Raw genomic sequence first — 26,893 nt, forward strand, 5'->3', positions numbered from 1 at the left:
TCCTTTTAATGAGGTGGGGAGGTGGAATGTGCGGGTCAGATACCATGAGACAATAGAGATTCAACACTATTCACCCTGCTGGAGTACAGAGGAAGCTATGTGGGAATGGGGCTGTAGTGTCAGAGGGTGGGCAGAAATTCACACAGGCAAAGGGAAGCTCTGGGGTGTAAAGCACAGACACAGGGAGTGATGAGGGTCAGGGCTCCGTGACGCCTCCTTAGCGCTCACTGTGATGGTCCCGTTCTTTCAGTACTTGATTCTGGGGAATTATGGAGCCTGTGAGGTTGGCCAGCACAGTAAGAAGTCTCACAACACCAGGTTAAAGTCCAACAGGTTTATTTGGTAGCAAATACCAGCAGCAGAGACAATGGCGTGCTGCTACTCATGGCCAGGACCAGCTGCCTGCAGCTGCTCAGGGAGCAGGACCACACATGGAGCAGCAATGTCGGCGGCAGTGCCAGCCAAGAATGTTCTTACCTTCAGATGTCTGAGCTGCAGTGCCGGAGAAGACTGTGTCATGTGGGACAGTGAACCACCTCTGCCACATACTGCACAAGCTGACACCCCTTGGAACTGGGGACACCCAATGCCTGTGGCCTTTAAACTTACAACCGCTCTGAACTTTTACACTAGTGGTTCATTCCAGGGCAGCACAGGGAACATCTGTGGCATCTCAGAGTCTGCCACTCATAAATGTATTGGGGAGGTGCCGGATGCCCTTTATGCCAGGGCTGATATGTTTATCAATTCTGACCAATTCCAGACAAGCCAGGATGCCAGGGCTATGGGCTTTGCCCACCCAGCAGGCCTGCCTCAGGTGCAAGTTCTGATAGACTGCATCCACGTGACCCTTAAGTCACCATGGCAGCAAGCGGCATCATTCAGGAACCACAAGGGATTCCACTCCCTCAATGTCCAATTCGTCTGCGACCATACGATGCACCTCATGCAGGTGTGTCCCCGTTTCCCAGGGAGCGCCCATGGCAGTTACATCTAGGGCCGCTCGCAAATCCCAGCTGTCTTTGAGGGAGAGTGGCAGTGGAGGGATTGCTTCTCAGGGACAAGGGTACCCGCTCAGGGTATGGCTGATGATTCCAGTAGGGCGGCCACAAACACCAGCGGAGACTCGATACAATGAGGCTCACACTTCAACCCATGTGTAGGTGGAGCAGATGATAGGACTGTTGAAATTGAAGTTGAAGTTCTGGTGCTTGGGCTGGTCGGGGGTGTCCTACAATATAGCTCCCAGAAGGTCTCCTGGAGTATTGTGGTCTGCTGCGTTCTCCACAACTTAGTACTGCAGAGGGGTGACAACATAGACCTGGAGGAGATAGGCGAGCGCCAGATCTCCTCGGGTGAGCATATTGAAGAGGGCAGTGAGTCTGATCATGCCCAGAAGGAGGAAGAACGTTGGGCAGCGGACAGAGCCAGAACTAGTCAACGAGCAAGGGGATGCCCTGATCGCTTCTTGTTTTGGGGACGAGTGGGAGTAGCAGATGGTGAGGTCTCCCACAGTGGCTGTAAGGTCAAACCAATGCTGCTTTGCCCGCATTATCAAACCATTACGCTTTCAATGGCAGGGGGCTGTAACCATTGGCCTGAGTCTGCAGGGGAATGATGATGACTCGCAGCGGGGACAAAGCCGTGCTTCTCAGCAATATGTCCGACTCCTGCCGGTGCCCTGCCAATCAACGGGCACATCATGAGGTTCATCAAAGCTGGAACAATAGTCTCGGATGCTGCAGGCCGCTCCAAGACTCCAGGTTTGAACTTTCATCGTACACCGGAGGTGGGCAGGCAATCAGCACTTCAACAGCACCCTGGACCCTCTCGCTCAGCTGAAGAGGTGCAAGATTTAAATGCTCTTGTCCTGATGAATGGATGGTGGGGGGTTTATTCCTTCCCAAACGGGGCATCGGGAAGGATTGCCAGGGGTTACGGGGGGAGGGATCGCCTGCAGCAGGGTTTCTTTATCTGTCCTCAGCGTGAGAGACATAGCACAGCCACTCTTACATTCCACAGAAATAAAATGCCAGGTGTGCACGTGTGTTCATCAAGCTTGGTGGCATAAAATGACAGGGCGGGGGGTTCTGTGAGCGAACAGAGTGATTTATTATTTCTCGCTAGATATAATGGTGACCTCTCCACACTGGTGCCTACTTTCACCCGTGCCAACTAGGTGCCCATCATTTCTTACTCTTCCTCACCCTCTCATTATGTCTATATGCTTCCTTAGGATCCACAGCTAAGGTTGAGGAGGTCTGCTGACTTCCACGCCCTGTTGCCTGAGATGACCACGTAGGGCCTGGTCTGCTTTCGGGCAGCAATGGGTATTGTAGTGCTGCCCTCATCAGTGTGTTGGGCTGGAGAAGTTTTGTTCTCAGGAAGGGGTGACTCAGATGGGCTGGACACTCCCCAGGGTCTCCTGGGTGGAAGGCTGTGACCCAGATTGTCTTCATCCCTTTGGGTGTCCGATGGGCCCAGTGGTCTTCCACATGATAGAGAGGTAGCTGGAGTGAGATCCAGAAGCCCACTGTGCTCTGCTGCTGATATTCATGGATTCACACCAGTGCCTGCACCATGCAGTTGAAGCCCTGCACCATGGACATGTCCTCAGACATGAAGGTCATGAGCTGAACCATGGTGTGGACATCCTCTGCCATGGAGTGCACATCCTACACTAAGCTCTCCACCCTCGCAGTGTTAGCCTCATTGCGCTGCAGTGAGAGCAGCATCTCCTCGGATAGAAGGCAATGGGACTCCTCCAATCAGCCTTGCACTCGAGGAGGGCTGCTCTCATCCCTCTGCCATTGCAGCTCCAGCAGCTGTGGGATGACCAGGCCCAGGGGCACATCATTGGCCTGGGGTTCAGCAGAGTCCTGGGTTCCAGCATCCCTCCGAGTGCCGGTTCCCTGGGACGACCCTGCCTCCACCTGCTGTGGATCTTCAGCTGGGAGGTGCTCACCAGTGAGTGACCCAGAATCCTGTCTGCTTAGTGACCCCACCGAGGTGTGAGTATCTGGGCTGGTGCCGGGTAACAGCTGTGACACCTCTTCAATGGTGGGTCCAAGAAGTCTCCCTCAGAGTTGCTTGAGTCTGTTGGATCCAAGGAGCTTGAGAATGGTCCGGGCTGCTTGGCTGATTTGCCTGCAAGAGAAGGGAGATGGCATTAGTGCATCACAGTGGATAAATGAGGGGATAGTAATTACTCACTTGAAACTTGCGTATCTTGAGGATTCTCCCTGTCTGCTGTCCCCACTTCACCATCAACTCTTCCTCCTCCTCGGCTGCTCGAGTGCTCTCTCCTCAAATGGCTTGAGGGTTCTGAACTTTGGTATTATGCCAGCTGGGTGTGCTTGTTCATGTTTGTTGTGGTTGATTTTGTCCTGCAATGACACAGGTGGGGAGTGTGCAGACGGGAGTTTGACATTTAAGATGGTGATGAGTGTGGCAGGCTTGGGATCTGAATGGGAGCTGGAATGTGAGTAGCATGGCAGCGAGTAGGAGTGAATATGGTGATTGGGAGAGGGGGGAGGAGGGCCTCCGTACAGGCAAAGCCCCATGCGGCTGGATGAGAGGTGGAGGTGGAAGTGGGAGGTAGGTGTGAGGGGGCAAAGAGGCACCCTTGCCCTGGCTGAGCAAAGGTTGTTCATCTTCGTGCGGCACTGCTGCCCTGTCCTCTTCTGCAGGGAGCTGGCACTCACCAGGACAGCCACTGCATCCCAGGTGGGGGTGGTGATCTTGGTGGAAGCCTTCTCCTGGAGCGAGGGTATAGAGAATCCCGCTCTGCTCCACTCCATCGGGGAGTTTGGTCAGGGCTCCCTCTGAAAATCATGATGCAGCCTTCCTGGCTGCCATTCCCTGCAGTGGCTGTGAGACAAGTGCTGGGGGGGCATTTACACATAGCTCCACAGTGATTGGCGCGATTAAGTGGAGCCGTGATGGCGAATTAGAGGGAGGCCGCTCCAGATGTGGCGTGATTCTCGTGGCAAAAAATACTTTTGCCAGTGGTGCTCAAGATCCGGTCAGAAATTATCCTGGAGCAATCGGTGGGATCCATTTTTCCTTGCCAGAACGAACACTTTGCCAAATTCTGGTAAGATCATTTCTGTGTTAGAAGACGCTAACAGCATTCCAAAAATACTAAATAATCGAGAGGCCAAGGACCGGGGAGGAAATAAATTAAATAACAATTGCTTGAGAAAAGTGATAGGGAAACTATTGGGGCTAAAGGCCAATAAAACTCCTGGACCTAATGGGTTGCATCCTGGATATTAAAGAAAGTAGCTACAGAGATAGTGGACGCATTCATAGTAATCTTCCAAATACCCTTAACTTCTGGAAAAGTACCAGAGGGTTGGAAAAGTGCCATTGTTACACCCTTATTCAACAAGGGAGGGAAATGAAAAACAGGCCAGTTATTCGCCATCACGGCTCCACTTAATCGCGCCAATCACTGTGGAGCTATGTGTAAATGCCCCCCCAGCACTTGTCTCACAGCCACTGCAGGGAATGGCAGCCAGGAAGGCTGCATCATGATTTTCAGAGGGAGCCCTGACCAAACTCCCCGATGGAGTGGAGCAGAGCGGGATTCTCTATACCCTCGCTCCAGGAGAAGGCTTCCACCAAGATCTGTCATTGGGAAATTTTTAGAGTCCATTTAAAAGGGCGTAATAGAGAGCATTTAGAAATAAATAATATAATCAAACGAGTTAGCATGCCTTCATGAAGGGTAAATTATGTCTGACAGATTTATTATAATTCTTTGAGATGGTTACAAACAGGAACGGTAAATGGGAACCTTAGATGTAATATCTTTGGATTTCCAAAAAAGCATTCAATAAGGTTCTGCACAAAAGGCTACTTAAGAGGATTAGAGCCCATGGTGTTGGGGGGAGTACATTCACATGGATTGAGGGTTGGCTAACTGATAGAAGACCGAGAGTTAGGATAAGAGGAGCATTTTCAGTTAACCTGTAACTAGTGGAGTATCACTGGGATCAGTGCTGGGCCACAATTATTGACAATATATATTAATGACTTGGATGAGGGAAGTGAATATACTATTGCCAAGTTTGTGGATGACACAAAAATAGGTGGGAAGGCAAGTGGTGAGGATGACACAGACTATAGAGGGATATAGACAGGTTAAGTGAACAGGCAAAAACTTGGCAGATGGAATATAATGTAGGAAAATGTGAAGCTATGCACTTTGGTGGGAAGAATAAAGGAGCTGAACATTATTTAAATGGAGAAGGACTGCAGAAAGCTGCAGCACAGAGGGATTGGGGGTCCTCGTGCATAAATCACAAAAAGCTAGCAGCAAGTTCAGCAGGTAATAGGGAAGGCACATGGAATGTTGGCCTTTATTTCAAAGGGAATGGAGTATAAAAATAGGAAATACTTGCTAAAACTATACAAGGCACCAGTTGGACCACATCTGGAATACTGTGAACAGTTTTGGTCCCCTTATCCATATTGGCATTGGAGACAGTCCAGGGAAGGTTCACTAGGTTGATCCCGGGTATGGAAGGATTTTCTTATGAGGAGAGATTGAGTAGATTGGGCCTGTACTCATTGGAGATTAGAAGAATGATACATTATTGAGACATAAAGGATGCTCAGAGGGATTGACAGGGTAGAAGCTGAGAGGATGTTTCCCCTTGTGGGAGAGTCTAGGGCCAGAGGCCTAATCTCAGAGTAAGGGGGTGTCCATTTAAGACAGAGATGAGGAGGAACGTCTTCTCCCAGAGGGGAGTGAATCTGTGGAATTCTTGACCGCAGAGGGCTGTAGAGGCTGGGGCATTAGGCATTTTCAGGGCTGAGGGCTTTAAACTAAAGTGAGGGAGTGAGGGTTCAGTTGCTTAGAAAATTGGGAAGTCAAAATTAAAGGTGGGAGTGCAGGTTAATGATCAGTCAGGGTGTCAACAGAAAACTACAGGTACAGACAGATCATATGAACATTATATTACAGCAAGAACTCGTACAAGAGCCCTGACTGGCGGGGGGGGGGGGGGGGGGGGGGTTAAAAACCAGGGGAACATGAGGGTGTGGTGTCACAGGATAGTGAGAGGGAGCCTGCCTGCCATAGTGTGACAGGCCAGGGCAGGAAACCTGAGCAAAAATATGCAACACAGAGTAAATCCAGAGTAGTAAACAATTGTAAAAAATCAAAGCTAAATGTACTTTATCTGAATGCACAAAGCATTTGGGACCAGATTGATGAGTTGATAGCACAGATTGCGACATGTGAGAATGATATATTCGCTCTAACAGAAACGTGGTTGCAGGTTGACCAGGATTGGCTGTTCAATATTCCAGGGTACACAATGTTGCAAAAGAACAGGACAAAGGGGAAAGGAGGTGGGGTAGTGTTGTTAATCAAGGAAGGTTTCAGAGCAGTGCTGAGTCGTGATATACAGGCAGTGGATAGTGATGTAGAATCGGTTTGGGTTGGAATTATGAATAGCAGGGGAAGGGAGACAAGGGTAAGAGTCCGTAGACTACCAAAATGTGACCTCTCAAGAAGCCAGAGCATAAATAGGGAAATATCAGGGCATGTTTGAAGGGGATAGCAATTGTCATGGGAGATTTTAATTTGCATATTGCTTGGACAAACCAAGCCAGCAAGGGTAGCATAGAAGAAGAGTTTGTGACGTGTATCAGGGATTGCTCTTTAGAGCAGTACATTGTGGAACCTACGCGGGAAGGGGCTACTTTAGATTTGGTTTTGTGTAATGAAGAAGGATTAATAAGGGATCAGGTGACTAAGGAGAACTCCCACCCACCTGACGAAGGAGCAGCAAGTGCTCCGAAAGCTAGTGGCGTTTGCTACAAATAAACCTGTTGGACTTTAACCTGGTGATGTGAGACTTCTTACTGTGTTCACCCCAGTCCAACGCCGGCATCTCCACATCGTGTGGGAAGAAACCAGAGCACCTGCAGGAAACCCACACAGACATGGGGAGAATGTGCAAACTCCACACAGACAGTGACCTGAGGCCGGATTTGAACCCGGTCCCTGGCGCAATTCTAAACACTGTGCCACTGTACCATATAATGGAATTCCAGATACTGTTTGAGAGTGAACACCATTGGTCCATAACCAATGTCTTTGAACTAATAAAGGTAATTATAATGGTATGAGGGAGGAATTGTCTCAGGTGAACTGGGTAAACAAGCTGAGATACAGGTCAGTCGATGAGCAGTGGCAGATGTTCAAACAGCTGGTCCTAAATGTTCAGCAGGAGTTTATCCCGATCAAAAAGAGGGATTCCACGAGAAAGAGGCAAAATCCATGGTTAACAAAGGAGGTCAAGGATAATATTAAATTGAAAAGCAGGATATACAAAATGGCAAGGGACAGCGGTAGACCAGAGGACTGGGAAGTTTTTAGAATCCAGCAGCAAAAGACTAAAAAGCTTATAAGAAGGGAGAAAATGAATTTTGAGAGAAAACTTGCATGTAGCATAAAAACAAGCAGTAAGAGTTTCTATGGATATATAAACAGGAAGTGAGCCTCTACTGAATGAGGCGGATAAATTGATAACAGCAACAAAGAAATGGCGGATATGCTAAATAAAGTTCTTCTATCAGTCTTCACCGTGGAAGACATTGCAAATATCCCTAAGGCATCAGATGGAGTAATTTCAAATAACACGGTAGAACTTACAAAAATCCCAATCAAGGGATAAAGTATTAGAGAAACGCAAGGGACTAAAGGTGGACAAGTCGCCAGGACCTGATAAACTGCACACTAGGATTTTCATGGAAGCGGCTGCAGAGATAGTGGACCCATTGGTGGAAATGTTTCATAACTCACTAAATTCCAGGAGGGTATCAGAAGATTGGAAAACAGCCAATGTGATGCCCTTGTTCAAAAAGGGAGAAAGGCAGAAGGCAAGTAAAAAGGTCCTGCCTTTTCTTCATAACCTCTGATCCCCTTTATTAAAGAACCTATCTATCTCTGTCTTAAAGATACTCAATGACCTGGCCTCCACAGCCTTCTGCAGCAAAGAGTTCCACAGATTCACCACTCTCTGGCTGAAGAAATTCCTCCTCATTTCTGTTTCAAAGGATCATCCCTTTAGCCTGAGGTTGTGCCCTCTGGTTCTAGTTTTCCCTATTAGCAGAAACATCCTCTCCACCTCCACTCTATCCAGGCCACGCAGTATCCTGTAAGTTTCAATAAGATCCCCCCTTCATCCTTCTAAACTCCAACGAGTACAGACCAGAGTCCACAACTGTTCCTCAGACGACAATCTCTTCATTCCAGGGATCATTCTTGTGAATCTCCTCTGGACCCTTTCCAAGGCCAGCATATCCTTCCTTAGATACAGGGCCTAACACTGTTCACAATACTCCAAATGGGGTCTGACCAAAGCCTTATACAGCCTCAGAAGTACATCCCTGCTCTTGTATTCTAGCCCTCTTGACATGAATGCTAACATTGCATTTGCCTTCCTAACTGCCGACTGAACCTGCATGTTAACCTTAAGAGAATCTTGAACAATGACTCCCAAGTCCCTTTGTGCTTCTGATTTCCTAAACATTTCCCCATTTAGAAAATAATCTATGTCTCCATTCCTTCTTCCAAAGTGCAGAACCTCACATTTTTCCACATTATATTCCATCTGCCACTTCTTTGCCCACTCTCCTAACCTGTCCAAGTCCTTCTGCACTCCCCCTGCTTCCTCAATACTACCTGTCCCTCTACATAGCTTTGTACCATCTGCAAACTTAGCAACAGTGCCTTCAGTTCATTCTTCCAAATCGTTGATGCGTATTGTGAAAAGTTGTGGTCCCAGCACTGACCCCTGAGGCACACCTCTAATCACCGGATGCCATCCTGAAAAAGATCCCTATATCCCTACTCTCTGCCTTCTGCCAGTCAACCAATCCATGCCAGAATCTTACCATTAACACCATGGGCTCTCAACTTATTTAACATGCGGCATTTAATATGCGGCACCTTGTCAAAGGCCTTCTGGAAGTCTAAATAAATCATGTCCACTGGTTCTCTTTTACCTAACTTCCTTGTTACCTCCTCAAAGAACTCTAGCAGATTTGTCAGACATGACCTCCCCTTGACGAAGCCGTGCTGACTCAGGCCTGTTTTATCAAGTACTTCCAAGGGAACTGCCCAAATCAAAAGGCAAAAGTGTAAAGGAAATTTAAAACGTCAAATCAAAATGTGATTTAAGGGGTCAATAGTACACCTTGGCCCTTAGGGTGCCCAAAGGGCATGGAAGGTTATGGTGCTGCCTGTGGACTCCACATGCTCACGCCCCAGGGACACCCGGCCATGAATGTAGCCCTGGGAGAGGGGCAGACAGTCGGGTCAGGCGACCCCCTCGGTCACCTGCTGCCAGGACCTGTTTATGGTGAGTTTGGCCAGCCCCAGAAGCAGGTTCACGAGGAGGGCCTCCGCCTTCCCTGCTCCCCCCTCTACACTGGGCGCCCGTAGATCAGCAGTATGGGACTGAAGTGCAAACAGACCATCAATAAAAGGTTTTTTTAGAAAACTAAAAAGGGAATGCAGCCTATCACATGAAACAAAACCTGGTGTACAGACGCCACAAAATTGGATTTTTTGCATTGCACGTTGTTTTCCCAATTCGCCACACTGATCACCGAGTACAGTGAGGTGGTAAAATCCCATTCCTGGTCTCATCAATTCCCTGTGTAACTAAAGCTTAACCTCTCTACTCTAGTATTCAATTCCCCTCACAATAAATGATAACATCCTATAACCTTTCCTAATTACATGCTGTACCTGTTTACTACCCTTTTGTGATTCATGCACGAGGACACCCAGATCCCTCTGCTCCTCAGAGTTCTGCAATCTTTCACCATTTATACTCCCAGCAAAATGTCCGATTTCACATTTTCCCCCATGATACTCCATTTGCCAGATCTTTGTCTACTCACTCAATCCCATTGCAATCTCATGCCCTCTTTACAACTTACTTTTCTACCTATCTTTGTGTCATCAACAAGTTTGGCAACCGTAACTTCTGTCCCTTCCTGCAAGTCATTTATATAAATGATTAAAGGTTCAGGCCCCAGCACTGATCCCAGTGACACACCACTCATTATATCTTGCCAACCAAAAAACTATTTATGCAAACTCTGTTTTCTGTTTACCAGCCAATTTTCTATCCATGCCAATATGTTACCCCCAACATAGGAGCCGGTACTTCCCTCAATAACTTTTGATGTGGTCGGCATCAATAGCCCTGAACCAGAGCACAGATTAATTCTTCAAAGGACTCCAGTAAATTGGTTTTGCTTTCACAAACTCATTTGACTCTGCCTAATTACTTTGAACTTTTCTAATATTTCTTCATTAATAGCTCCGAGCGAGACTGGAAATTCACGCCCGAGGTCAAAGCAGATTTCCACTGTCGGACCCTCGCCCGCTCTGATTTTGTGGAGGGTGAGGTGGTAGAGTTCTGGCGCTATCCTTTCCCTGTAACAGATTTTGAGCTCACTGGCCTGATGTTTCCTGCCTTCTGTCTTCCTCCTTTTTTGAACAAAGTTACATTTGTTACCTTCCAATCGAATGGAACCTTCTCCAAATCTTGGGAATTATGGAAAATTAAAAACAATGGATCAACGATCTCACTAGTTGCTTCGCTTATAATGCTGGGATAAATTCCATGAAGACCCAGAGATTTGTGAGCCCCGACAATTTGCTCATATCACATCCCTGGTGCCTGCAATTTTCCTGAGATCCTCCCTCCCTTCAAATCCCTGGTTTAATATCTGGGATGTTACTGTATCCTCTTTAGTGAAGATACATGCAAAATACCTGTTCAATTCATCTGCCATCTCCTTATTTTCCATGATTAATTCCCTTGATTCACTTCCTTCAGGACCAACACCCACTTTTCCTTCTTAAATATCTTTAGAAATTCTTACCGCTACCGCCTGCAGATTTCCCTCCAAGTCACTCACCATCCTGACTCAAAAATATGTCGCCATTCCTTCACTGTCACTGGGTAAAAATCCTGGAACTCCCTCTCTAACAGCACTGTGAGCGAAGCAACACTTCAGAGACTGCAGGGGTTCAAGAGGGCGGCTCAAGAACAACTAGGGATGTGCAATAAATGTTGGTCAAGCCAGCAAACTCTGAATAAAAGAAGATTATTTTACTTCCTTATTCCCACGTAAAATAACTAAATTTGCTGATAATATGAAATGCCAACTTTAACCCTTCCCCAGTAAGGTCGCAAGGCGTAACTAGGGGAAGAACCTGTCTCCAGGTGACATCACAAAGCAGCCAATCACACATCAGACTAGAAATAGGTCACACAGCAGCTCGAGCACCTCTCACTCAGGGTTTACAGGGTCACATGAGCAGGGACTCTGTTACCCCGACCCTCCCGTCGCCCCCACACCCGCCTCCTGCTTCATCGTCCCAAGAAAGGACAGCCTGGTATTGTGCACTCACATCAAGAGTCCCAATAACAGGGACAGATTGTGTGGGACCGCCTCTCGAAGGTGGGTTGGCTGCCCAATCACAATCACATTGCGAGCAGCCAATTAGATACTCACAGTCAAGGGCCCAGCCAATCAGAAAGTGAGATGGGGAAGAACATAAGAACTAGGAGCAGGAGTAGGCCATCTGACCCCTCGAGCCTGCCCCGCCATTCAATAAGATCATGGCTGATCTTTTTGTGGACTCAGCTTCACTTACCCACCCGCTCACCTTTCCTTTACTGTTCAAAAATGTATCTATCCTTGCCTTAAAAACATTCAATGAGGTAGCCTCAACTGCTTCACTAGACAGGGAATTCCACAGATTCACAAACATTTGTGTGAAGAAGTTCCTCCTCAACTCAGTCCTAAATCTGCTTCCCCTTAGATTGAGGCTATGTCCCCTAGTTCTAGTTTCACCCGCCAGGGGAAACAACTTCCCTGCTTCTATCTTATCTATTCCCTTCATAATCTTATATGTCTCTATAAGAGCTCCCCTCATTCTTCTGAATTCCAATGAGTATAGCCCCAGTCTACTCAGTCTCTCCTCATAAGCCAACCTCTCAACTCTGGAATCAACCTAGTGAATCTCCTCTGCACCCCCTCCAGTGCCAGTATATGGATTCTCAAGAAAGAAGCTCCCCCCGGAATACTGCAACTACTGATCTGCCCCCCCCCCCCCCCACACCCCAGTGCAATACCGCAACTACTGATCTGTCCTCCACCACCCACTCCCCCCACCACCCCCCCCCCCCCGCCCCACCTCCCCCACTGCAATACTGCAACTACTATGCAAAATACCCTCCAGGTGGTTGCTGGGTTAGAATTCATTCTTTACAGAACAGCCTGAACACTGAGAGGTTTTGCTTTTATTTCATGGCCACATTCCACACATATCATTTTCCATCGGTGCATTGACCAACATGCCAACCTTCACAGTCTCATTTGCATATTCCGGTGTTTTCCACTGTTGACACTATTCAGAGGAAGCAAGTTCTCCCAGACTCTCGGCTCATATTCCTCCTAAATCAAGAAGCAGCATCACTGCCTGGATCAAAGAACAAGTGACATCAGTTCATCATCTCATTTGCATAGATGGCTAAGGGTATCAGAGATACATTTCCACTCCCTCTCTGTCAACGTGCTATCAATGTTGACTGATCAAATCTTGCATGTCCTCAAGTCCTGTACCAGGAATTGTCCCGTACTGGACAGTGTCCCCCATACTGGACAGTGTCCCCACACTGGACAGTGTCCCCCATACTGGACAGTGTCCCCACACTGGACAGTGTCCCCCGTACTGGACAGTGTCCCCACACTGGACAGTGTCCCCCATACTGGACAGTGTCCCCACACTGGACAGTGTCCCCATACTGGACAGTATCCCTGTACTGGACAGTATCCCTGTACTGGACAGCATCCCTGTACTGGACAGTGTCCCCCATACTGGACAATGTCCCGTACCGGATAGTGTCCCGTACCGGACAGTGCCCTGTACCGGACAGTGTCCCCATACCGGACAGTGTCCCCATACTGGACAGTGTGCCCATTCTGCAAGTGTCCCATACTGGACAGTGTCCCCGTACTGGACAGTGTCCCCGTACTGGACAGTGTCCCCGTACTGGACAGTGTCCCCATACTGGACAGTGACCCCATACTGGACAGTGTCCCCATACTGGACAGTGTCCCCGTACTGGACAGTGACCCCATACTGGACAGTGTCCCCGTACTGGACAGTGACCCCATACTGGACAGTGTCCCCATACTGGACAGTGTCCCCGTACTGGACAGTGTCCCCGCACTGGACAGTGTCCCCGCACTGGACAGTGTCCCCGTACTGGACAGTGTCCCCGCACTGGACAGTGTCCCCGCACTGGACAGTGTCCCCATACTGGACAGTGTCCCCGTACTGGACAGTGTCCCCGTACCGGACAGTGTCCCCGTACCGGACAGTGTCCCCGTACCGGACAGTGTCCCCGTACTGGACAGTGTCCCCGTACTGGACAGTGTCCCCGCACTGGACAGTGTCCCCGCACTGGACAGTGTCCCCGTACTGGACAGTGTCCCCGTACTGGACAGTGTCCCCGTACTGGACTGTGTCCCGTATGCAGAGTATTTTGTAATGTGGGCTATACTGTACCTGCTGAGTGACTCATTCCCAGGATGCTCAAGAGGGCAATAGTTTCCCCACAAACAACATCAATGAAATGGACGATCTGGTCATTAGACAATTGCAGTTTGTGGGATCCTGCTGTGCACTAATTGGCTTGCTGAGTTTCATAGAAACATAGAGACTAGAAGCAGGAGTAGGCCATTCGGCCCTTCGAGCCTTCTCCACCATTCATTCTGATCATGGCTGACCATCGAATTCAATACCCTGATCCCCCCCTTCCTCCCATATCTCTTGATCTCTTCCCCCGAGAGCTATATCTAATTTCTTCTGAAAATCCAACAATGTTTTGGCCTCAACTGCATTCTGTGGTAGTGAATTCTACACATTCACCACCCTCTCCTCACCTCAGTTCTAAAAGGTTCCCCTTATCCTCAAACTATGACCCCTAGTCCTGGAATCTCCCACCATTAGGAACATTCTTTCTGAATCTACCCTGTCTAACCCTGTTAGAATTTTATAAGTTTCTATGAGATCCCTTCTCATTCTTCTAAACTCCACTGAATATAATCCTAACCGATTTAATCTCTCCTCATATGACAGACCTGGCGTCCCAGGAATCAGCCTGGTAAACCTTCACTCTACTCCCTCTATAGCAAGGACATCCTTCCTCAGACAAGGACACCAAAACTGCACACAATACTCCAGGTGTGGCCTCACCAACACCCTATACAATTGCAGCTTCCCCATATTGCAAAAATACTTTGTTAGTTTAGAAGCACGTAGGGACATCATGAGGTCAGGATACACTGGATAAGTGCACGTCTTTCTTTGTGAATCTCTGTTTTAGTGCAGAATTATTAACGCTCTCCTCATTAACATGGAGTTAAACGTTGCAGACTAATTGCAAATGAAATATTTAGTTTAAAACTCCAAATTTCTTGCACACAATCCAACCCATCAATGTCTGTCCCCACAACAGTTACCGAGAGTTCCGAACTTCCAAGATTGTATTGATGTGAAGGCAGTAACAAACTAGGAAGAGGGAAATTTCCAACTAAGATCGGGAAAAAGACACCAAGACATGGGACAGACTCAGAGAGAGAGTAAATGTGGAGAAATAACTCCAATCATTACAGGAACAATCGGGTGGGGAGAGTGAATCTTATCACCTTTCTGGACAGGTGGATTAAGATGGGTCGAATGGACACCCTCATCCTAATGATCTTGTGATCTGTGTAAAAATGTGGTGATGTCAGATAGTGTTTGGATAGACAGCAGTGTTTGCTCCGCCTCCTTATGTCCTTCAATCCAATGGGCTGAGTGAGCTGAGCAGAGTATAAAGTGGAGCAGGTTGTGAACACAGGTTATTGCTTCAGCTCAGGACAAGACTGGCTTACTGAGGAATTGCAGTGAGTACCGGGAGGGGCTATTTGTGTGTGGGGAAGACACCTCAAACTGGGCACTGGTTGTAATTTTCAATGGATCTATAACAGTGCCAAATGAAATGAATTTACTTTCTTCATTTTTTACAGCTTGGACACAGGATGAAAACCTTCATTTTCTTTGCGCTTGTGATGTGTGTTTACCAGCCAGTGTCTGCAGGTTACGGTATGTCTGTAATAGTACTGTAATACACAGGTTACAGAGTGCAAACAGCACTCAGAATATACTGTAGTGTCATGGCACTGAGCCCCACAGAGGGCAGCAAGATCCCACATTCCAGTCCTGGTCTAACTGATTCAGCTAATCTAACCCAGTAAAAAGTAAAGTAAAGTTAATTTATTTGTCGTAAGTAAGACTGCAAGTAAGTAATTAACACTGCAGTGAAGTTACTGTGAAATTCTCCCAGTCGCCACACTCCGGCACCTGTTTGGGTCAATGCAACTAACCAGCATGTCTTTCAGACTGTGGGAGGAAACTATATGCACCCGGAGGAAACCCACGCAGACACGGGGAGAACATGCAAACGCCACACAGACAGTGACCCAAGCTGGGTCTAGGTCCCTGGAGCTGAGAGGCAGCAGTGCTAACCACTGTGCCACCATGCCACCCCAGTGTGGTTAAAGAGAGAGTATTGCATTTCTATAGGACCTTTCTGAAACAAAACACTTTCCAAAGCACTTTAAAGCCAGTGGGGTATTTTAGAAATGTTGTCATTGTTGTAATGTAGGAAATGTGATAGTCAATTTGTTCACAGTAAACTCACAACAAACAGCCACATGATAATGACCAGACTGGACTACATGTCGATAGGGATGAGATGTTAAAATTGGCTTCAGTATCTGGGGTAAGGAGTGGGAGTGGGAATGATGAGGGGACATTGATTACTCACAAGACAGCATGTCTTGAGGATTCTCACGTTTGTCTGCTGCCCCATTTTCCATCAGCGCAGGCACCCTCTTATCCTCCCCGACCAGCTCGAGAGCGTTCTTCTTAAATGAGGTGAGGTTTCTGAGCTCGGGCGTTACCCAGCTGCGTGTGCTTGCTGACGCTGACTTGTGGTTGAGTTTGTCCTCCAAAGCCCCAAGTGGCTGCGTCAGAGATGAAGTGGGAAGGGTGGGTGAGGGGGTCCAGAAAAAAACTGCAGAAGGCAAAATTCATTGCCCATCACTAATTGCCCTTGAGGGGGTGATTCTCAGCTACTTTCCTGTCAATGGCATGGCTTGTCAGGCCATTTCTGAAGGTAGTTAAGAGTCAATCAATTTGCCATGGGTCTGGAGTCACTTGACTGAGCGAAGAAGATCATTCATCTTCTTGCAGCACCGCTGTCCAATCCTCTATTGCAGTGAGTTGGCAGTCACAAAGCTGCCACTAGATCCTAGGCAGGGTTAGTGACCCTGCTGGAAAGACACCTTTTGGACCAGGGATAGAGTGCATCCTGCATCTGTTGCAATCCATCCAGCAAATCTGGTCAGTGCTCCCTCCGAGAAATGAGGTGTGGGTTTGCTGGCTGCCATCCCCTGCAGTCGTTGTGGAACAAGTACTGGGGAGTGCAGGGGAGCCATTTATATGGAGCTCCTCAGTGATTGTAGCAATGAAGTTGAGCTGGGGCAGGCGAATCAGGGGGAGGTCATCGTGAGTACAGTGTGATTCTCGTGGCCATAAAAACTTTGGTTAATCAGGCTCAAGATTCAGTCAGAAATAACGTTGGGGCTGTTGGTGGGATTCACTCCATTTTTTTCGCCAGAACTGACACATTGCCGAATTCTGGGAAGATCACCCCCATTGTGTCCAACCTCTGGGCAACACATTTCTGGAAGTATTTGGAAAGGGTTCAGAGGAGATTCACTCAATGAAGAATGAAGGTTTACAGTTACAGCTATAGGCCAGAGATCCAAATTTGTTCACCTGCAAAGAAGGAGATGAGGTGATTTGATAGAGTTGTTTTCAAATCATGAATCATTTAGATAAAGAGAAACTATTCCTCATGGCTGAAGGGTCAACAGTGAGGAAAGACATTTAATGTAACTGGAAATAGAAGGAGAGGCAATGAGTGACTAGGATTTGGAATACATTGCCTGATAGTGAGGTGGGAGTAGACAGTAACTTTTCAAAGAAAAATGAATAAATATCTGAAGGAGAAAATTGCAGTGATTTAGTGTGAGGAAATAGAGGAGTTGGACAAATTAGACTGTTCCTTGAAAGAGTCAGAACTAATGTGAATGACAGTCTTTGTGCACTGTCTGAATCTATGATTTTATAAATAGCAGTGGAGAGAGTGAAGTTTATTAAGGGAGAACAGTGTTTATGAACATGTCCCACCTGAACTGGCCCACATGTGACTCCAGACCTGTAGCGAAGTGATTGACTTTTAACTATCTTCAGAAATGGCTTAATTAGCTATTCCATTGACAAGAAGATAGCTCAGCATCACCTGCTCAAGGGTAATTAGTAATGGGCAATGAATTTTCCCTTTTCCAGCGATACCCATGTCCAGCCTTTGTCCATTTGACTCACAATGCCAAAATGTTTCAACAGCATGGGCAGTGCAGTTGATGTTGTCTACATGGACTTTTGCAAGGCCTTTGACAAGGTACCGCATGGTAGGTTGTTGCACAAAGTTAAATCTCACGGGATCCAGGGTGAGGTATCTAAATGGATACAAAATTGACTTCTTGACAGAAGCCAGAGGGTGGTTGTAGAGAGTTGTTTTTCAAACTGGAGGCCTGTGACCAGCGGTGTGCCTCAGGGATCAGTGCTGGGCCACTGTTATTTGTCATATTAATGATTTGGATGAGAATATAGGGGGCATGGTTAGTAAGTTTGCAGATGACACCAAGATTGGTGGCATAGTGGACAGTGAAGAGAATTATCTCCCAATTGCAACGGGATCTTGATCAATTGGGCCACTGGGCTGACGAATGGCAGATGGAGTTTAATTTAGACAAATGCAAGGTGATGCATTTTGGTAGATTGAACCAGGGCAGGACTTACTCAGTTAATGGTATGGCATTGGGGAGAGTGACAGAACAAATAGATCTAGGGGTACATGTTCATAGCTCCTTGAAAGTGGAGTCACAGGTGGACAGAGTGGTGAAGAAGGCATTCGGCATGCTTGGTTTCATCGGTCAGAACATTGAATACAGGAGTTGGGACGTCTTATTAAAGTTGTACAAGACATTGGCAAGGCCACACTTGGAATACTGTGTGCAATTCTGGTCACCCTATTATAGAAAGGATATTATTAAACTAGAAAGAGTGCAGAAAAGATTTACTAGGATGCTACCGGGACTTGATGGATTGAGTTATAAGTAGAGGCTGAATAGACTGGGACTTTTTTCTCTGGAGCGTAGGAGGCTGAGGGGTAACCTTATAGAGGTCTATAAAATAATGAGGGGCATAGACAAGGTAGATAGTCAATATCTTTTCCCAAGGTAGGGGAGTCTAAAACTAGAGGGCATAGGTTTAAGGTGAGAGGGGAGAGATACAAAAGTGTCCAGAGGGGCAATTTTTTCACACAGAAGGTGGTGAGTGTCTGGAACAAGCTGCCAGAGGTAGTAGTAGAGGCGGGTACAATTTTATCTTTTAAAAAGCATTTAGACAGTTACATGGGTATGATGGGTATAGAGGGATATGGGCCAAATGCGGGCAATTGGGATTAGCTTAGGGGTTTTCAAAAAAAGGGTGGCATGGACAAGTTGGGCCGAAGGGCCTGTTTCCATGCTGTAAACCTCTCTGACTCTAACAAACAGGCGGCTCTGGGCCACTTGAGCTGCATTATTTTCCAGATGCGTTTTGGGTCAGTCTCTCCTTTCTCTGTCGGTGGTGGCTCAGTGGGTAACACGGCCACCAATTCCTCCCTCCCCCCGCCCCCGAGTCAGAACATTGAGGATTCAGATCCCACTCCCCAAACTTAAAGGCAAATTCCAGGTTTGACCCTTCAGTCCAGTACTGCTGGAGTGCTGCGCTGTCGAAGGTGCCCTCTTTTAGATGAGACATTAAACTGCCCACTCAGAGGGATGGAAAGATTCTAATGTGAAGGAAAGCAGGAATTCAGTGTTCTGGACAATATTTATCTAGTATCACAAAAGCAGATGGTGGGGTTATTATTACTGTGTGTGTGCACTGATTGGTTCCCACATTTCTCAATTCACAATGTCGAGACTTTAGAAGAACTTTCCTGGCTGCGAATTGGTGAAGTTGTGAAGGGCACTCCCGCAATACAAGACTTTCTTTCCTTCAATGATAAATCTCCTTTCTATCTCTTTCTCATGACCATCGCCATTTCAAACATCTCTTAACAAAATCTAAACTCTTGATATTTTACAGGTTTTGCAGGGAAGTCGCTGATATTTTCAACAAAAACGGGCAACAGCTACGTCAGACTGTACCCGAGCAGGTGGCCCCCTCTGTCAGCCTTTACTCTCTGCCTGAAAGCTGCTTCTGAAGCATCCCACGGTTACAGCTTGTTCTCCTACGCGACGTCAAATCATCACAACGAACTGTTGATCTGGCAAGAAAATAATGAAGAAATTTCCCTGGAGCTCGGCAGTACGGTAGTTAGATTCTCCCTCCCAAAAATGAATGCGTTGCTGAGACACATCTGTGTGACCTGGGAATCTGAGAACGGACTGATAACATTCTGGGTGAATGGGGAACGAAGTTTGTACAAAGTTGGTAGCAGGGGGGGAATTGTGCGTGCTGGGGGTTCAGTTATCCTGGGACAGGAACAGGACAGCGTTGGGGGAGGGTTTGACATCAATCAGAGTTTTGTGGGAGAGATAACAGATGTTAATATGTGGGACCATGTTTTATCTGCCAATGAGATCAAGGCTATAAGTCAGGATTGTCAGAGTGCTGAGGGGAACATCATCGACTGGACAACAGTATCATATACTGCCATCGGCAACGTGCATGTTAAAGACAATAATGACTGCTCACCTTTGGGAACAGTGGGCTAAAGGATGAGCAGGAACACGCTGAAGCGCAGAAATTGCATCAATAGGTTATTGCCTTCCATTGAAATCTTTTCCACCATGATCGAATCCGGAAACAAAAGTAATGAAGTTTAATCTAGAATAAAGGGGAATTTGATTATGATTGGATCAGAGATTATTCACTGGGATCTTATAATTTCTCACCTTCCTTGGTATCTGCGTAGTGGCTTCAGATTCAAAGAGCCACTGTCATTCTCTAACAGAAAGATAGAGAGCAGGGAATAAGATTGATGGACACGGGACACAGCTCAGTGTCAATCCCAAAGGTGTTGGAGTACACACTGAACCCCCATTAAACCCCAGAGAATCTCGCACACTGCTCAGATACTGAACCTCCATTAGATCCCAGAGAATCTCACACACTGCTCAGAACTGATACGTCCACCTAGTTATCCACAAAATGCTCTGTTATGCCACTGGTGTCCATTTTAAAATCCCAATGCGATTAGTTCTGTATCGCAGCTACAAGCGAGGTGACAGAGGGAGTTTGTTTCTTTCTGTCTCTCAAACACAGAGTATAAAATAATTGAATGTGAGTGAGATTGAGGGGCAGTCAGACTGCGAGAAATTCAGTTCAAAGTGGATTCTGTCCTGGGTTCTGATCGGGTGATTTGTCACTGGTCTCTGTCTCGCTCTCTCTTTCTCTCTCTCTGTTTCTCCTTCTCTCTGTTTTTCCTGTGTGTCTCTCTCTCCCTCTGTCTATCTCAGTTTCTCTCTCTCTGATTGCTGATATTACATGATTTGTAACGCTGACACACTGTGATTTGCCTGGAAGGAGACTGTAATCAAACTGTAACGTTGCTGCTTTATCAGTTTAATAAACGAGCATCAAAAAGGAAAGGTTACTGTGTGTGTCTAATCTTAGTTAAACCCCGGGACACTCCAGCTCTCCCATATCAATTGAAATAAGTGCTCTGCCCAGTGAGACACTGAGATTTTCACACACAGCGGGAGATTCTCACCTTCCATCCCCAGCCTGTTCAGAAGCTGCTGATCAAACTCCAGCGCTGGTGGCTTCATTCCCAAAATCAGACGGGGTTTCTGCTGATGACCCGTGTTTCAGTGATGGTGAATGTGTGCTGAACATGGAGAAGGATTGAAGGAGTTTCCATGGTTAAACATCCTGCTCTGTCCAGGCTCACACTGGCCGGTAGCTGGCAGTTCTGAGGAGTAAGAAGTTTAACAACACCAGGTTAAAGTCCAACAGGTTTATTTGGTAACAATAAATACCATTCCACTCGGGCCTCCTGACTTATTACACTTCCTTATCTCAATCATTAATCTCTGGAACATTCCATGGAGTTTGGGAGTGAGAAAGAAGTTGCATTTTGCTACCAAATAAACCTGTTGGACTTTAACCTGGTGTTGTTAAACTTCTTACTGTGTTTATCCCAGTCCAACGCCGGCATCTCCACATCAGCTCTGAGGAGGACATGGGTCTCATAGTCATAGAGTGACACTGTCCAGAAACAATCCTTCGGCCCATCGAGTCTGCAATGACAATAACTACAGGATTCCTGTGATAACCCCTATGGGTTCCATGGGGAATCTCTATTTGATCTCCCTGTGGGGCTGGTTCGACACACGACAGCGCAGAGTCGCTGAGCAGAAACTGATAGCCAAGTTCCGCACACACGAGGACGGCCTCAACCGGGATATTGGGTTCATGTCACACTATTTGTAATCCCCACAGTTGCGTGGACCTGCAGAGTTTCACTGGCTGTCTTGTCTGGAGACAATACACATCTTTTTAGCCTGTCTTGATGCTCTCTCCACTCACATTGTTTTGTTTCTTAAAGACTTGATTAGTTGTAAGTATTCGCATTCCAACCATTATTCATGTAAATTGAGTCTGTGTCTTTATAAGCTCTGTTTGTGAACAGAATTCCCACTCACCTGAAGAAGGGGCTTAGAGCTCCGAAAGCTTGTGTGGCTTTTGCTACCAAATAAACCTGTTGGACTTTAACCTGATGTTGTTAAACTTCTGGCTGGTTGAATACAGGTTCCCATGGTAACAGACACTGGCCTGCCCAGGTGGAGTTTATCAGCTGAGCCCTTTATAAGGTGGACACCGGGAAGGGTTTGCGAAGCTATGTCCCAGTATGTACACCATGGAGCAGTGGCTTAATTTTGTGTTTAACAATAAATACCATTCCACTCGGGCCTCCTGACTTATTACACTTCCTTATCTCAATCATTAATCTCTGGAACATTCCATGGAGTTTGGGAGTGAGAAAGAAGTTGCATTTTCATAGAATCTCACACATTAGGATGAGACAAAGTGTGGATGGAGAAAGAACGACTGCAACAATGATTTAACAACAATAATGACAATAGTGGCTTTAAAATAACTATTTGACTGAGAGCCAAGCAAAGAACAAAGAACAATACAGCACAGGAACAGGCCCTTCGGCCCTCCAAGCCTGCACCGATCATGTGTCCATGACTAGACCATCCGTGGTGTATCCCTCCATTCCCAGTCTGTTCATGTGGCTATCTAGATAAGTCTTAAATGATCTTAGCGTGTCTGCCTCAACCACCTTGCTTGGCAGTGCATTCCAGGCCCCCACCACCCTCTGTGTAAAATACGTCCCCCGCATATCTTTGTTTAACCTTGAACTTGTGACCCCTTGTGTTTGTCATTTCTGACCTGGGAAAAAAGCTTCCAACTGTTCACCCTATCTATGCCCTTCATAATTTTATAAACTTCTATTAGGCCGCCCCTCAACCTCCGTCTTTCCAAGCCGAGTTTACTCAATCTCTCCTCATAGCTAGGCAACATCCTGGTAAACCTTTTCTGTACTCTCTCCAAAGCCTCCACATCCTTCTGGTAGTGTGGTGACCAGAACTGGACACAGTATTCCAGATGTGGCCTAACCAACGTTTTATATAACTGCAACATCATATGCCAACTTTTATACTCTCTGCCCCATCCAATAAAGGCAAGCATGCCATATGCCTTCTTCACCACCTTTTCCACCTGTGCTGCCACCTTTAAGGATCCGTGGACTTCCACACCCAGATCCCTCTATGTGTCTATACTCCTGATGGTTCTGCCATTTATTGTATAGCTCCCCCTGATGCGCGATTAATTCACTCGAGAGGCTAGATCGTACTCAGGAAATAAAGGCTTTTATTCGCAACAAGGATAGAGCACACTGCTTAACAATACTATCCCAGACTGAGGGTCACTAAGAAGTGCAGTGACCTTTATACACCTATAGGAAGGCGGAGCCAAACGGAGTGTACCACAGAACAATGCTAACAGGTGGAACACCCCAACCCTAACCCCAACAGTAACAAGAGTAACATATGTACAAGTACCCATAGTGGTAACCATCTATGGTTCAGTACCCATAGTGGTAACCATCTATGGTTCACCACATTCACCCCTCTAAAAACAAAGGCCGGTGGGGCAAAAAAACAGTACGAACTGTCCATATATTCACAAGTTCAGTCATATCGGAGGTCCGCACCGTCTCTGCAACCTCCGCAGCACTGGCGGTAGTGCCGGTTCTGGTGACCGTGGTGTCCCTCTCTCCAAGGTGGTGTCCAGTGACTCCTCCAGTTCCTCACGCACGGGTGGACCTCGAGGTGGCGACAGTCTCCTGGACTCAGGCAAGCTGTACACGGGAGGAAGAGGATTAAGTGGAGGTCCCGATACTGCCCGCGCCGTGTCAGGAGGGGAGAGAATGGGCAAAGGAACCCTAACAAGGGGTGCGGGAGCGACGGGGGTTTCCAGGTCCCCTGCAGGCGCCAGATCTTGGATAGAGACCGTGTCCTCTCGCCCGTCAGGATATGCCACATAGGCATATTGAGGGTTGGCGTGGAGGAGATGGACCTGTTCAACCAAAGGGTCAGACTTGCGGGCCCTAACATGCCGCCGCAGGAGGACAGGTCCTGAGTACGTCAACCAAGACGGCAGTGAGGTCCCAGAGGAAGACTTCCTAGGGAAGGTAAACATCCGCTCATGTGGGGCAGCATTGGTTGCCGTACACAGGAGGGACCGGATTGAATGGAGCGCATCAGAAAGTACCTCTTGCCAATGGGAGACTGGAAGACCCCTAGACCTTAACCTTAAAGGAAATTATAGGCCGGTGAGCTTGACGTCCGTGGTAGGGAAGTTGTTGGAGAGGATTCTTAGAGACAGGATGTATGTGCATTTAGAACGGAACAATCTCATTAGTGACAGACAGCATGGTTTTGTAAGAGGGTGGTCGTGCATTACAAATTTGGTGGAGTTTTTTGAGGAAGTGACAAAAACGGTTGATGAAGGAAGGGCCGTGGATGTCGTCTATATGGATTTCAGTAAGGCATTTGACAAAGTCCCACATGGCAGGTTGGTTAAGAAGGTTAAGGCTCATGGGATACAAGGAGAAGTGGCTAGATGGGTGGAGAACTGGCTTGGCCATAGGAGACAGAGGGTAGTGGTCAAAGGGTCTTTTTCCGGCTGGAGGTCTGTGACCAGTGGTGTTCCGCAGGGCTCTGTACTGGGACCTCTGCTATTTGTGATATATATAAATGATTTGGAAGAAGGTGTAACTGGTGTAATCAGCAAGTTTGCGGATGACACGAAGATGGCTGGACTTGCGGATAGCGAAGAGCATTGTCGGGCAATACAGCAGGATATAAATAGGCTGGAAAATTGGGCGGAGAGGTGGCAGATGGAGTTTAATCCGGATAAATGCGAAGTGATGCATTTTGGAAGAAATAATTTAGGGAGGAGTTATACAATAAATGGCAGAGTCATCAGGAGTATAGAAACACAGAGGGACCTAGGTGTGCAAGTCCACAAATCCTTGAAGGTGGCAACACAGGTGGAGAAGGTGGTGAAGAGGCATATGGTATGCTTGCCTTTATAGGACGGGGTATAGAGTATAAAAGCTGGAGTCTGATGATGCAGTTGTATAGAACGCTGGTTAGGCCACATTTGGAGTACTGCGTCCAGTTCTGGTCGCCGCACTACCAGAAGGACGTGGAGGCGTTAGAGAGAGTGCAGAGAAGGTTTACCAGGATGTTGCCTGGTATGGAGGGTCTTAGCTATGAGGAGAGATTGGGTAAACTGGGGTTGTTCTCCCTGGAAAGACAGAGAATGAGGGGAGATCTAATAGAGGTGTACAAGATTATGAAGGGGATAGATAGGGTGAACGGTGGGAAGCTTTTTCCCAGATCAGAAGTGACGTTCACGAGGGGTCACGGGCTCAAGGTGAGAGGGGCGAAGTATAACTCAGATATTAGAGGGATGTTTTTTACACAGAGGGTGGTGGGGGCCTGGAATGCGCTGCCGAGTAGGGTGGTGGAGGCAGGCACGCTGACATCGTTTAAGACTTACCTGGATCGTCACATGAGCAGCCTGGGAATGGAGGGATACAAACGATTGGTCTAGTTGGACCAAGGAGCGGCACAGGCTTGGAGGGCCGAAGGGCCTGTTTCCTGTGCTGTACTGTTCTTTGTCTTCTTTGTCTTTGTCTTTGCCAGTAAGACAGCCTTCCAGACTGTAGCGTTTTCTCTTTCGACCTGCCCGTTACCCCTGGGGTTGTAACTCGTAGTCCTACTTGAGACAATTCCTTTAGAGAGCAGGTATTGCCTCAAGTCGTCGCTCATAAACGACGAACCCCTATCACTGTGGATATAACTGGGGTAGCCGAACAGGGTAAAGCGATCCCGCAGGGCTTTGATGACCGTGGCAGCGGACATATCAGAACAGGGAATGGCAAAAGGGAATCGGGAGTACTCGTCAACCACGTTGAGGAAATACACATTCCGATCTGTCGAAGGAAGGGGGCCCTTGAAATCAACACTCAGTCGTTCAAAAGGGCGAGTGGCCTTAATGAGGTGTGCCCTGTCAGGCCGGTAGAAGTGCGGTTTGCATTCAGCACATACCTGGCAGCTTCGAGTTATCGACCTGACATCCTCTACGGCGCAGGGCAAATTCTGGGCCTTTACAAAATGGAAGAGCCGAGTGATCCCCGGATGGCAGAGGTCATTGTGGAGGGCCTGTAGCCGGTCCTCCTGCACACTGGCACATGTTCCACGCGACAGGGCATCTGAGGGCTCATTGAGCTTCCCGGACGATACATGATATCATAGTTGTAGGTGGAGAGTTCGATTCTCCACCTCAAGATTTTATCATTCTTAATTTTTCCCCGTAACGTGTTGTTGAACATGAATGCCACGGACCGCTGGTCCGTGAGCAGGTTAAATCGGTTTGCTGCCAAATAATGGCGCCAATGCCATAAGGCCTCCACAATGGCCTGAGCCTCTTTTTCCACAGAGGAGTGCCGAATTTCAGGGCCTTGGAGGGTGCGAGAGAAAAAGGCGACGGGCCTGCCCGCCTGGTTAAGTGTGGCGGCCAGGGTGAAATCCGATGCATCACTCTCCACCTGGAAGGGGATGGACTCATCGACAGCGTGCATCGTGGCTTTCGCGACGTCAGCTTTTATCCCTTCAAAGGCTAAGCGAGCCTCTGCTGCCAGGGGAAAAGAGGTAGACTTTATGAGCGGACGGGCTTTGTCCGCATAATTGGGAACCCACTGTGCATAATACGAGAAGAAGCCTAAGCATCTTCTCAGTGCATTGATGCTAGTGGGTAGGGGAAGTTCAAGGAGGGGATGCATATGGTCTGGATCGGGGCCAATGACCCCGTTTTCCACCACGTATCCGAGGATTGCTAGGCGGTGCTTGCTGAATACACACTTCTCCCTGTTATAGGTCAGATTCAGGCGAGACGCAGTGCGTAAAAACTTCAGGAGGTTGGCGTCGTGGTCCTGCTGGTCATGGCCACAGATAGTGACGTTGTCCAGGTACGGGAAGGTAGCCCGTAGCCCGTTTTGGTCCACCATTCGGTCCATCTCACGCTGGA

General features: G+C 47.6%; 1 protein-coding gene across 3 annotated transcripts in view; it reads left to right on the forward strand.

The window, feature by feature from the left end:
* LOC144509213 (C-reactive protein-like) overlaps nucleotides 1-20,861 on the forward strand; it is a 116,453-nt gene extending 95,592 nt beyond the window's left edge. Inside the window, exons 1-3 of one of the 3 annotated variants that reach the window (XM_078237710.1) lie at nucleotides 6,804-7,128; nucleotides 15,127-15,202; nucleotides 19,364-20,407. In XM_078237710.1, the coding sequence (XP_078093836.1) occupies nucleotides 6,961-7,128; nucleotides 15,127-15,202; nucleotides 19,364-19,995 (876 nt within the window). In that variant the 5' untranslated portion in view covers nucleotides 6,804-6,960 and the 3' untranslated portion in view covers nucleotides 19,996-20,407. Of the gene's footprint in view, nucleotides 1-6,803; nucleotides 7,129-15,126; nucleotides 15,203-19,363 lie in introns of those variants that run through there. The other 2 variants (XM_078237711.1, XM_078237712.1) reach the window with 2 other exon arrangements.
* The last annotated feature ends 6,032 nt before the right edge of the window (nucleotides 20,862-26,893 follow it).

Source organism: Mustelus asterias, chromosome 21 (genome assembly GCF_964213995.1).
Source record: "Mustelus asterias chromosome 21, sMusAst1.hap1.1, whole genome shotgun sequence".
NCBI lineage: Eukaryota > Metazoa > Chordata > Chondrichthyes > Carcharhiniformes > Triakidae > Mustelus > Mustelus asterias.